Source organism: Carcharodon carcharias, chromosome 1, assembly GCF_017639515.1.
Source record: "Carcharodon carcharias isolate sCarCar2 chromosome 1, sCarCar2.pri, whole genome shotgun sequence".
Classification (NCBI taxonomy): Eukaryota; Metazoa; Chordata; class Chondrichthyes; order Lamniformes; family Lamnidae; genus Carcharodon; species Carcharodon carcharias.
In genome coordinates this window covers 45,828,838-45,841,665 of record NC_054467.1, presented here as the reverse complement: position 1 = coordinate 45,841,665, position 12,828 = coordinate 45,828,838, and the positions used below count along the sequence as shown (strand labels likewise).

The following is a 12,828-nucleotide window of genomic DNA, read 5'->3' as shown; positions in this document are numbered from 1 at the left end:
GCTGTCAGCACCAGAGGGAATCTGGACCTTTGGGAGATAACATCCTTACTTAATAAATTCAACAAAAGGCAATGAAGACAGCAAGAATGCTCTCTCACTTGATTGTTTAATGTCTTGCTGAGCTTGAACTACAAATTGTGGATTTTGGGGATACAAAGTTAATTGAGAAAATAATTAGCAGCCCTATAAATTTAAATCCGGACCAAATCCTTATGCTGTCACTTGTAGTTGCTCTGTGGCAACCTTTATAAACTTCCTATTTTGGATCATTGCACTGAAGCATCTACCCAACCTTGGAGTAGGCCATTTTCACAATATTCTTTAGATATGCATGTGGCAGAAGTTTCTAAGGTACACAAAGTAGGACCTCATCATGGGATCAAAGTTTTCCAACATATTAAACTGAGATGCTTTGTATCCAAAATATTTTATTGTATATATATATCTGGTTTCACAATCCAAAAACAGTTATTCAGTTCTCAAGGCACCTTTACTAGAAGAAAGTCACTTCTATTATCATCAAGCTGCACAATGGACAATATATGTTTTTGAAAGATTCTAAAATGACAAGCTCAATACCTCTAAACAAACACCAACTGAACAAGACAGTGTATTTACCAGCCATTTAAAAGCTGCAAAGTATTCTTAATGCGCTTTGGCAAACCAAGCCACTAGTCTAAATTCATAAAATAAAGATATTATCTAGGTAGCAGTTTTGTTACATGTATTATTTTCTCATACTAGGCTCATTGCCAGTATTAGCACCTTTTAAATTGAAAACCATAAAGATCAATCCAATTCTTGATTTTAAAAATTTCAACAGCAAGATTCATTTCACCTTATTACACACAAATTTGAAAATTTAAATGTAATCATTTAAGCAAGCACTTCATTATCAAGGCATAGCTGTTAAATTATAATTCATACAGTTGAGATTTGAGGACAGTGTAAAAGCTTGCACAAGAGGGGTAGATGCTAGAAGACAAATAGATGAGTCCAACATATAAAAAAGACAAAAGGCAAAAATTGACAAACCCAATTAGAATGCAATTATATCCAAAAGAACAAAGGTCCTCTACCTTCATTGTGTACTTATTCTGTTCAATTACCGATTGTCAAAGAATGATGCAGAGCAAGTCTCCTGACCTGGTATGCTGTGAAGTGGATACAAGATATCCTAAGGATTTTCAAGAGTTGTAGAATTAAGCTGTTCACTGACATGATTAGATTTTCTGGTAAAGTCACGCTGTAGACAGAAAGGGAGGAAAGTTTCAAGTAGATAGAACTATGAATAGAGCAATGTTTTTAGCATTACTACTTTCAGATTAAAGCAATGACTATTTTTTCATTTGTTCATGGAATGTGGCTAGGCCAGCATTTATTGCCCACCCTTGTTCAGAGGGCATTTGGGTGTCAACCATATTGCTGTGAGTCTGAAGTCACATGTAGGTGAGACGGGTAAGGACAGCAGATTTCCTTCTCCACACATGAACGAACTAGATGGGTTTTTTATGACAATTGATAATGGTTTCATGGTCATTAGAACTTTAATTCCAGATTTTTATTGAACACAAATTCCACCATGGGGGGGGGGGGGGGGGGGGGGGGGGGAAGGGGCGCACAATAGCTGCAGGGAGCAAGACAATATCATAGGGTGGCAGGATGTTATTGACATAGAGGGAGTGCAATAAAGTTTAACCAGACTTGTTCCCGGGATGGCAGGATGTTCCCATGAGCAGAGATTAGGGAAACAGGCCCTGTATTCTTTAGAGTTTTGAACATTGAGAGATGATCAATGAAACCTACAAAATGATTAAAAAGGGAAAAACAGGGTAGATGCAGGTAAGCTGTTTCCCCTGGTTGGGGAGTCAGAACCAGGGGACAATCTCAAAATAAAGGGGGAAGCCATGTAAGACCAAGACAGAGAATTTTAAAACTTAGAAGTGTGAATCTTTGGAATTCTCCAACCTGGAGAGTAGGTTTAAAAGCAGAGGTTGACAGATTTCTAAATACCAATGACAATGGATATGGGGATAATGTGGGAAAAGGTAATGAGGTGGATGATCAGCCATGATCATATTGAATGACAGAACAAGCTCAATGGGCTGAATAGCTAGCTCCTGTTCCTACATGTGATTGGTAGAGGCATTGCCATAGAAACATCTTTGTTGGGTTTTACAAGAAACACTTCAATTTAATGACACCCAATCTTCTACCCCTTGCATATTTCCAATATATAGATGATAGTTTACTACATTTGAATTCGCAACTGCATGTAAGAATTTCTTTATACACCTTAATGGGCTCCATCCTGCACTTAAATTCACCTTTGAAATGGAGCAAACGAGCTCCCTTTCTTCAACATGCTCATTAAGAAATCTACCAGGGGATTCTCTACTACATCTACCACAAGCCTACCTTTACTTGGTCGGTATACATGTTGGGATTCCTACAGTTCCATGTGCCACAAGATTGGCCTCATCAGCAACCTCAAAAATTAGGGCCTCGAGCCATTTTCTCACCGTGCAAGCTTGATGCTGAAATAGTGCACAAAGCCATCCTGCGAGACAATGGCTACCCTGATCAGATTGCTCGCTGTATATCATAAACTCAATGAGCCTAAGGCTGCTACTTTCAGTCCTGAAAAGTAGCCAGTCTACCTCAGGTTACCCTGGAAGGGCAAGTTATCTCAAACTTGCTGAAGTTAACCATTTCACACTGTTACTATGCAGTAGCAACACAAGTGATGTTGACCACTAACAGGATGCTGCCATCAAGCAAAATATGTTCTGCCTATCATATAAATGAGTAATGTGGTGTATGAATTTCAGTGCCTGTGAGATGCTAGGTGTGCAGGCTGTATGTCCCAAAGACTGGTGGATTGTATCAAGTGCATGTCCCTTTGGCTGTTCACAACATGCAAGGTACTGACTATACCCAACCAGCTCATGCTTGCAAAGCTTAAAAACAGCAACCAACATTAGATATGATTCATTGTTTAACAAATGTTGCCCAACCTTGTGTGCCAAGGACAATACTGACACCCAATTCAAGATAGTCAGGCTCTCTTCCTCTCTCATGACCTTTCTGCAGCTTTTGACATATTGACCACACCATCCTTCAATACGTCTGCACTGTCATCTAACAAAGGGGAATTGTACTCAGCTGGTTCCATTCTTAGAATTATAGCCAAAGTTGGTTTCTTGGTGCACCAGAAGCAAGCGTGGGACAAGGATCTATCCCAGACCTGTTCCTATTTCCCCCTATTTCTCATTTACATACTGTGACTTGGCAACATCCAAAAACATAGCATTAGTTTTCACATGTACATTGACACCCAGCTCTACCTCACTGACTATTGTCCAAGTATAAGATAGTTAGTGCTGGATAAGCAGAAATTTCCTCCAATTAAATAATCAGAAAGACTGAAGCAATTGTTTTTGGTCCAGACTCAGTTCTCTAGCTACCAACTGCATCCCTCTCCTTGGCAACAGCCTGAGATTAAGCTAGTCTATTTGAAACCTTGGAGCATTTGACCCAGAAATGAGCTTCTGCCCAGTTATCTGTGCAGCCACTAACACAGTAAATTCCACCTCTAACATCAATTGACTTCACCCCTTCCTCAATTTGTCTACTGCTAAAACCTTTGTGCCTTGTTACCAGCAGACTCAACTATTCTAGCTGACCCCCCACATCCTCCTGTCCATAAACATGGTCATCCAAACCTCTGCTTACCAGCGTCCTTACTTGCAACAAGTCCCATGCATCTATTCCCCATGCTCAGATCTAAATTTGGTTCCCAGTTAAGCAATGCATTGATTTTAAAATGCTCACCCTTGTTTAAATTTCTTCATCACCTCAGCCTCTTCATCTCTAATCTTCTCTAGCCTTAGAACCTTCAAAATATCTGAATGCATCCAGTTCTGGCCTCTTGAACATCAGATGTTAATTGCTCCACCATTGATAGTGGTGTCATCAGTTCTCTAGGCCCCAAACTTTATTGCTTTTCTTTCATGGAACATGGGTGTCACTGGCAAAGCCTGCATTTGTTGCCTATCCCCAATTGTGTTTGAACTGAGCATTTCAGAGGACAATTTGGTCTGGACATGTAGGCCAGACCAGGCAAGGAGAGCAGATTTCTTTCCCAAAAAAGGAAATAGTGAACTAGATGGATTTTTACAACAATCTATGAGTTTCATGATCAGGCCAACTTTATATTCCGGAATTTATTAATTGAATTTTAAATTCTACCAGCTGCATGGTCAAATTTGAACCCTTGACTGTACAGCACTGGACTAGTAATCAAAGGCCCAGGCTAGTAACATTACCACTATGCCACCATCTTCCCTAGCTCTGGAATTCCTTCCCTAAACCTGACTCTGCCTCTTTCTTCCTTTAAAATGCTCCTGTAAACCTACCTCTCCATCCAAGCTTTTGGACATCTGTGCTAATACCTTGTGACTCTAATTTTGCTTTATAATGCTCCCACAAAATGCCTCAAGACTTTGCATTAAAGGTATTCATATTGCAAGCTGGAACATAGAAATGATTTAAATAGGTATAAAGAAAGGGAGCGGTTACTGATTTAGAATGAACTGCAAAGCGTTAATCTTCCATGATACTAGAAAAGAAAGCCATCAAGTTTAAAAAGTTTGTAGTAGTCAATTAAATGAGATTCAAGGGTAGCAAAGGTTAAAAATGTAAACCTTACCGAAAATTCTGAATAGCTTGCAGCAAGACATTTGAATGTATTGGGCTGCTGATTAACAATGGAAACTGATGGTGCATTCATTTCTTTGTTTTGCAGAGGTGTTTTTTGTAGCTCTGGTAACTTGCTCACATTTGTAGTCTAATGAACAGAATCAGTCAAAACTTAGTTCAGCATCCATCTGCAAAGAGTTGCTACATACTTGCTGGAAATAAACTCGATTTACAGTCAGAACAAGCCAAAGATAGGCTACTGAATAACTAAATTATGCTTAGAAGCCATAGATGAGTCAATGATACTTCAATATATTCAAGGCTTTCCAGCATTCAAAAGTATTTCATTCCCAAGCACAAGTACCTTCCCCACATCAGCAAGACCTTAATTCCTAGCTCAGTGAAGAAAGTTTGAAAAACTCAATATGCAGGAGATGTAAGAAATAAATCCAAGTGGTAGCTCTCCCTTCCCAACCAATTTCATTATTTTTATGAAAGTACTAGGTATGGCAAGATTTAATTCTTGGTGTGAAATTCCAGACGAAGGTTGGTTGAATAAACATATGGCATAATCACAGATGGACCATCATGGAATTTTCCTCCCCAGCATTGTTTAAACACAGCTGCACTGATCAAAGCCAGTTTACTCAGGATAGACCAGAGAGTTGAATTTAAAAGCTTGTCTGCATGGCTCAGCAATATGCTGCCCAAGCAGTTTCTTAAAACTTTGTTTCAAAAGGATTTTACAGGTTAAGAAAAGGGATCCATAGATTTGAATGGAAATTAAAAGACAGGGTGAGGATACAAATCTGAAAAATGGAAAGAACATCGATAAGATAGAACATTCAGCTTGGGTGAACAAGGGGAAATTTAGATAAAAATTCCAATTCCAAGGAGTATGGAGGAATAAAGAATGGGGAGTAAAGTAACGGATTACTGTGCACTTTTGATTACCATTTCCTCCTTTTAACACTTTTGTGCAGCTTCTAATAGGTACTAAGTAGTTCACTGGAAACTGCCCAAAGGTCATCTGGGGATAGACTGGTCTGCTTGCCTTCCACCAAGATTTACAACTATAGATTAAAGACAAATCAGCTTTTCATTCAAAAGTTCCATGTCAATGCTTTTGGAATTTTCCATATTAATTCTGTTCACATCTGGTGGCACGCAGATTTTCTGGATTTTTTCCATAGGTGAACATTCTAGGCGTTAATTTACATGTAAATAAAATTAGGTCAGATTATACAGTCAGCAGATAATGGCATTTACCAATAATCAAAAAAGTTACCTCTTTGCACAATGATGGTTTAAATCTAGCACCAAGTCAAAGAGGTTTCCTTATATACTACAGGAGGATATTAGCAGACAAATCAGGTGGGTAAAAAAAAGTGGCAAATGGAATTCACCCAGGGAACTATTAATGTTTGGGGAAGGAAAATGCAATTCATACCAAGCTACCATTTGTATATTCAAATTTTGCAAGATTAGTGGTAGGACAGAAGATTGGACAGAATTTAAAAACCTGCAAAGAATGACTAAAAAGGGAAAGAGTACAAGAGAAAGCCACATTGACCCTGCCTGATTGCATTTAAGATTTTCCAAGTTCCAACACTAGCTTGAAATATAAAAGATAGGAGTTATTCTAAGTTAAAAAGGAAGAGTAATTGAAGGGAATGTTGGTCCTCTAGAGAGTCTGGGGAATTAATAATGGGAAATAAAAGCGTTGAACAGATAGTGCCTGTCTTCACAGTAGAAGACAAATAGCATTCCAGAATTCTTGCAAGCAAGGGAGAAGCATAAACCAGTACAAAAGGGTACTGAGAAAATTTAGAACCAAAGGCAGACAAGAGCCGAGGACCCAATGGCCTGCATCCTAGGGACTTAATTTCCAAAATGCTCTAGATTCTGGAACAATTCCATCAGATTGGAAAATAATGAATGCAACTCAATTGAAGAAAGGAGGGAGACAAACCATGAAACTGTAGGCCAATTAGTTTAACATTTATCATAGGGAAAATACTAGCAAGCTACTGAGGTTATAACAGGGCACTTGGAAATCTTAAATGCATTCAGGCAGAGTCAGCATGGCTTTGTTAAAGGGAAATCATGTTTGACTAATTTAGTGTTTGAGGAAGTAACAAACAACATGGATAATGGGGAACCTGTAGATGTTGTGTACTTGGATTTCCAAAAAGCATTTGATAAGATTCCATGCAAAGAGCTCATGGTGTAAAGGGGTAACATATTAGTGTTGATAGAGGATTGGTTAGCAACAGGAAGCTGAGTGGGGATAAATGGATCATTTTCAAATGGAAAGCTGTAACTAGAGGAGTGCCATAAGGATCAGTGCTGGGGCTTGAACTATTTACAATCTAGGACTTGGATGAAGGGATCAAATGTATGATGGCTAAGCATTTAAATTTTCTGATGACAGATAGGTAGTAAAGTAAGCTGCAAGTTGTCAGGGAGGACAGTATGCAAAAAGGGATATAAATAGGTTATGCAAGTGGGCAAACAAAAATTGGCAGATGGAGTATAATGTGGGAAAGTGTGCACTTGTCCACTTTTCTCCCCCTTCCTGCCAGTCTATTATTCAAATGGAGAGAGATTGCAGAACTCTGCAATACAGGGATCTGGTTGTTTTGCTACACCAATCAAGTTAGTATCCATGCAGCAAGTGATTAAGAAGGGAAATGGATTGTTGTTTTGGAATGGAATATAAAAGGAAGTTTTGCTACAGTGGTACAGGTCATTGGTGAGACCACACCTGGAGTACTGTGTACAGTTTTGGTCTCCTTTTTAAAGATTGGAGGCAAGTTCAAGAAGGTTTGCTAGGTTGATTTCTGGGGATGAAGGAGTTAGCTTATGAGAAAAGGTCAAACAGGTTGGGTGGGCCTATATCTATAGGAGTTTAGAAGATGGAGAGGTGATCATGTTGAAACACAGGATCCACCCTGTCAAGTCCCCAATTAAATGCTGGCTCAGCCAGTGAAGCCTGTGAATGAATAAAAAATTCTGGTCACAATAGGTCTGAAAGTTCTTTCAGATGATTTGTTAACTGTTCTTGATGACTCTTGCTCATCACAACTTTGCATACTCAAAAACAAAAAGCAGATGGTTTACTCTGATGAGACGTTTGAGGAAAGTTTAATACAAAAAAGGTGGGGCAGAGAGGGGGAAGTGTCTCTTCCTTGCAGCTTGCTTCTAAGGCACACCCACACATTCTGACAGTTTTTAAAGACTAAGATGTTCAAAGAATACTTTAGGTCAGGTGTTTTTAAACCAATCAGAACAAGTCTTTAGCCTGGCAACAGCAGTTCCTTGTTAAGGTAGATATACTCTCTCCAGGTGTTCCCCACTGGACATCTAGCTTGACCAGTGGTTTCTTGGAGAATGGCAAATTCACAGCCCTGAATTAGTGTTGCAAATTTTAAAAAACAGAGGAAGAATGCCCAAAGTTCAATGTCCTTCAAATTATCCAAAACAGGGTTCCTCACAGTATGCATGTCCACAGATTCTTGAAGGCCAGTAAAGTAGTTGAAGGGGCACATTAGCTAAGGCATAGACAGAGATTATGCTAGAACTGCACAAAGCATTAGTTAGGCCACAGCTGGAGTAACACAGTTGTCATTGTATCATAGGACAGATGGAATTGCATTAGGAGCGGAGATTCATGGTTACCCAAAATGGAGTTTTAGCTATGGAGGATAGATTGGGATTGTTTTCTTTGGACTAGAAGCCAAGAGACTTGAGGTGTTATAAAATTAAGACCACCAAGTTAGAGTGGATAGGAAGGACTCATTTCCCTTTGCAAAACCAGTCATTAGCTGGGGCTATAGATTTAACATAATGGCAGAAAGGTCCAAGGGGAGTTGGAGACTTTTTTCACCCAGGAGGATGATGGGTGTTTGGAACTGAAAGGATGGTAGAGGCAGATACCTTAAAATTGCATGCGCACTGAAATGCTGTACCTGCAGGGTCACTGAGCAGGAGTTGGAAAGTAGAGGCTGGATAGCTTGCTTGTTACATGTTAAAAGGATTAAGGGTTTACAATTAAAAAGAGATTGTTGAAGGCAAAACTGCAGTGACTCAGTTAAGAGCTAGGACAACAACTTCCTTATTTTAGAAAGATGATTTGGATTCAGAAATGCTCTAGCTCATGAAGCAAACAATACAAATTTTACTGGTCCATCTTCACATTCCTGTAAGTCCCAATATTTCACTCTCAGAAGGGTTGCAGACATGTTTGGGAAAAAGAACAGTTTTGAGCCAAAATAGGGGAATCAAAGCTGGAGGAGAGCAACAGCAAAAAAAAACACAAGATTTTATTCAGTGTTGGTTCCTATATACAAAAATGGTTTAACAGGAAAATTAATTCCTGAAATTCACACATTTGCACCAGTTTTCTAGTTGTCAATTAACTACTTTTGGTTTTCATATGAAAAATGGGCAAGACCAACATGGTAACAGAAATTAAATTTTAATAATCACAACTCTTTTTTTTAAAAACCAGAGTGGGGGGGGGGGGGGGGGGGGGTGGAGAAAGAGAGAAAAGAGGTCCTGCAATTCTATCCTTGTTGCCTCAATTTGTAGAAAATAGAAACAGATTCAATATTATCACGACTGATTTGCATCAATTCCATTTCCCGCTATATTCCTTCATTTTGTTGTTTAGTGCCCAAAACCAAATTGACCTTTAATATACTCATCAACTGAGTATCCACAACCCTCTGATGCAGCAAGTTCCAAAGATTCACAATTTTAAATGAAGAAATGATTCCTCATCCCAGTCCACGATTTGTGTTCTGATGAAAATCACACCTGAAACATTAACTCTTGCTTTGTTCAAAGATGCTGCAAACCTGCTGGGCATTTCCAGAATATTAGAATTGTTTATAAACTTAATTGCAGGGAATTACCCAATTGCAACATCTGTCAGCACTTTTCAAATACTCTATCCGCAAATTCAAAGTTACTTTGAATATTTGAGATTTAAAGCACTGTATGGCTACAACTGCAGTTTGAAGGTTCCAGTTCAACCTTTTGGTAAGGAAAAGCAATCTAATTTTAGTTGGGCAGCTCTCTCCATTTTGGGCATACAAGCATGAAGAAAATAAATTAAAATATTTGAACTGTGGACATAGCTACACATTTACACAAGGCAGTAATGATAATTGCATGTAAAGTAGTGTTTGCTTAGATTGACAAATTGAGAATCTTGTACATGTGCCAGTCTTAAACAGGTGTACATAACTAATATATTGTAACACAAGACTGACCTTTTGAGCTGCAAGAGATGGTTTTCTTGCTCGTTTACAAGTGCTTCCACCACTATTGACCAATGAGAAATTTGAGCTTCCATTTAACTATAAGAGAATGGGAAATCTTTTTGATCAGACATTCGTTCTAGAAGTGACAAAGTTCTCAAAGTAGATTTGAGATCTCCTGGGCCAGGATATTATTCCATTTATACATAATCTAGCTGATTAGAAAGCAAGAGGGAAAAAAGACTTGCATTTAATGTAGTGCTTTTCACAATCAGAATACTCCAAAGCACTTTACAGCCAATGAAATACTTAGACACTGTTGTAATGTAGGAAATGCTGTAAACAATTTGCATGCAGCAATCTCTCAAACAAAGTGAAAAAGGCCACAACTTATTTGCTATATTGATTTGTGGGATAAATATATGACACCAGGGATAACTCCTGCATTCTTCTCCAAAATAGTGTCATGGAATCTTTTACATGCACCTGAGGGTAGATGGGGTTTTTGGTTTAACTGCAGTGTAGCAGTCCCTTAGTGCTGGGTAATCCAGAACACACCCATGAACAGATGTGGATCCATTTACCTCTTGCCTTCAAAGCTCAAAATATTGGCACGCTCAATACCAGAGTTCATTTACAACAGATGCCCCTCAAGTAATTTGCTTTCTCCTACAGGTGGGAGAAGTAACCACTAAAAATACAGTCTTGGATACTGCTTGCACAAATAAGTTCTAATGCAGAGGCATTACAGCAGATATACAACATTTGTTATCCCAGCTTTCTCTACATGGACAACTTTGTTTATGTTAAGATCTGCTCAGGAACAGCTGTTCTGACAAGTTCCTAGTGTAAACTTCCTTAAAAATAAATATCTTCTTGCCAAGAATGTGGTACATTCACTTGGGATAATTAAAAACAAGAAAACAAAGGCAGAGTGTTATGTCAGATTTAACAGCTAGTTTGCTGGGCTGGGGGTGGTTTTGATGAAGAGAAAAGGCATTTAGTCTCAATTTCACACTGTGCTATATTAAAGTATTATATCTAGAAACTAAAATTAAAAATTACAAGCCTTACTGCTCTTCAAAAAAACAGAATACAAATCAAAATCCATTAATGGCTTACTCTTCTGATTTTGCTCTGTGGTGTACTAGATGCACCTAATGCCCGTTTTAAAGGCGTTTTATAGCCAATCCTGTCTTCCTTCTTTACACACTGGAAAACAAAACCACAGGACAGCAATTACAAAAAAGTACAATACTTTCAATCACTTGTAGCACACACACAAAATCACATTTAGTTTCTATATTATCAAACATATTAATCTTATTGACTACATTTGAATAATTTTAAAATGCCAAGATTTCATAAAATTCTTAATTTGAACAAAATTTAGCCAATATGACAATGATATGCAAATACAAAAGGGGATAGTTAGTTGGGGCAGAGATTACCAAGCTAGTAGCAATGTTGGAAGGGGCTTTGCAATTCAAATCTGAGCAACTCTAATAACATACTCGTTCTTGTTTCTCTTGAACTTTCTTGACTCTACATTGCTCCCATTGGTTAGCAATGCAAGTTGTGAATTTTTGGCCATAAACCAGAAAAGGACAGCCTTGCTCAGTTTCCCATCTCTCTATGTATAACTTCAGTTCTTCCTCCAGCTGAAGAGGAAAAAACACAAGTTGGGTTGATAACTCTTATAAATGACATGAAACAAGGACACAATTATCTTTTAAAAGCAAGAATAAGCAGTCTATTAAGTATGGAAAATTCTCCATTGCAATGGAGTAATACTTGCCTTTGGTATTTTCTTCTGCAGCTGACAACGTTCCTTCTCTTCTTTCAGTAGAGTTCCACCTCTATTAGCATATCTGTTTGGGTCTGATGCCTTTTTCTAAAAAAAAGTTATAGAATTTTATTGAACATTAGTGTTATAATAGCATCCTCAAAATACAGTAAAACAATACATTTGGAGTTGTACCTTTGGATGAGAGTCAAAAGATTCATATTGGATTTGCTATTCAGATTTAAGCACAGGCAGTAAAATTTCCAATTTGGTGCAATTGACAATTCCGCCACAAATTGCACCCATTTTGGAGAGTGTTCTCTCCTCCCTTAAAAGCTGCTCCTAAATTAATTTGCATACCAGCAACAAAACCAACATGAATCAGCAAGTATTCCTTGATATTCAAAAGCAGTAACTCAGTTTCAAAAGTTCAGCACAAAAAAAAAGCATTTAAAAAATAAGTCAATTCACCATCTGCAAGGAATACAATTAAGTTATGGAGAACACTTAAATATACAAAAATGCTTGTTAGGTTAGGGTACAATGTGAGCAAAAAATTAAAACATTCACAAATGTACCTAGTGGGATTCTTGTGCACAAAAAACATAATAACGAGCTTCAAAAGCCTTGCAAATGGGCAAAATTAGTGGAAGCTCTGAAGAGTCATTGAGCTGTTAACTTATGATGGAGTGACACTCCATTCAAAATTACTCACCTGGAAATTTAAGTGATCCTATATCACCATAGGCCAGACAAGGTCTGGGTAGTGCAGCATGTTTCTGGGGCCTAGTGCCAAAGGGCAGCAGGAGTTGCAGGTTAAGTGAACATCACTTCTCACCCCACCCCTCTTTTTTTTTAAAAAAAAACAGCACTAGCTGCTGTAAACTAGGTCAGTTTAAAGGTCCAGCCAGTTTTAAAGGTCCTTGACATGCCAGGGAAAAGGCAAGGCAGCAGCTCACCACCACCTTCAAGGGCAAATTGAGATGGGCAATAAATACTTGCTTAGCCAGTGATGCTGACATCCTATAAACAAATAGAAAAAAGTTTGCAGGATTGGTTGGATATAGTGTTTGT

The 12,828-nt window shown here is 38.3% G+C and overlaps 1 protein-coding gene across 3 annotated transcripts in view; it reads right to left on the bottom strand.

The window, feature by feature from the left end:
- Positions 1 to 411: 411 nt before the first annotated feature.
- The window catches only part of LOC121285951 (protein regulator of cytokinesis 1-like), a 36,819-nt gene continuing 24,402 nt past the window's right edge, over positions 412 to 12,828 (bottom strand). For all 3 annotated transcript variants that reach the window (XM_041203092.1, XM_041202967.1, XM_041203043.1), the window contains 6 exons: positions 11,767 to 11,862; positions 11,483 to 11,629; positions 11,091 to 11,180; positions 9,981 to 10,067; positions 4,712 to 4,849; positions 412 to 1,246 (listed from right to left, as the gene is read on the bottom strand). In XM_041203092.1, the coding sequence (XP_041059026.1) occupies positions 1,178 to 1,246; positions 4,712 to 4,849; positions 9,981 to 10,067; positions 11,091 to 11,180; positions 11,483 to 11,629; positions 11,767 to 11,862 (627 nt within the window). In that variant the 3' untranslated portion in view covers positions 412 to 1,177. The remainder of the gene's footprint in view (positions 1,247 to 4,711; positions 4,850 to 9,980; positions 10,068 to 11,090; positions 11,181 to 11,482; positions 11,630 to 11,766; positions 11,863 to 12,828) is intronic.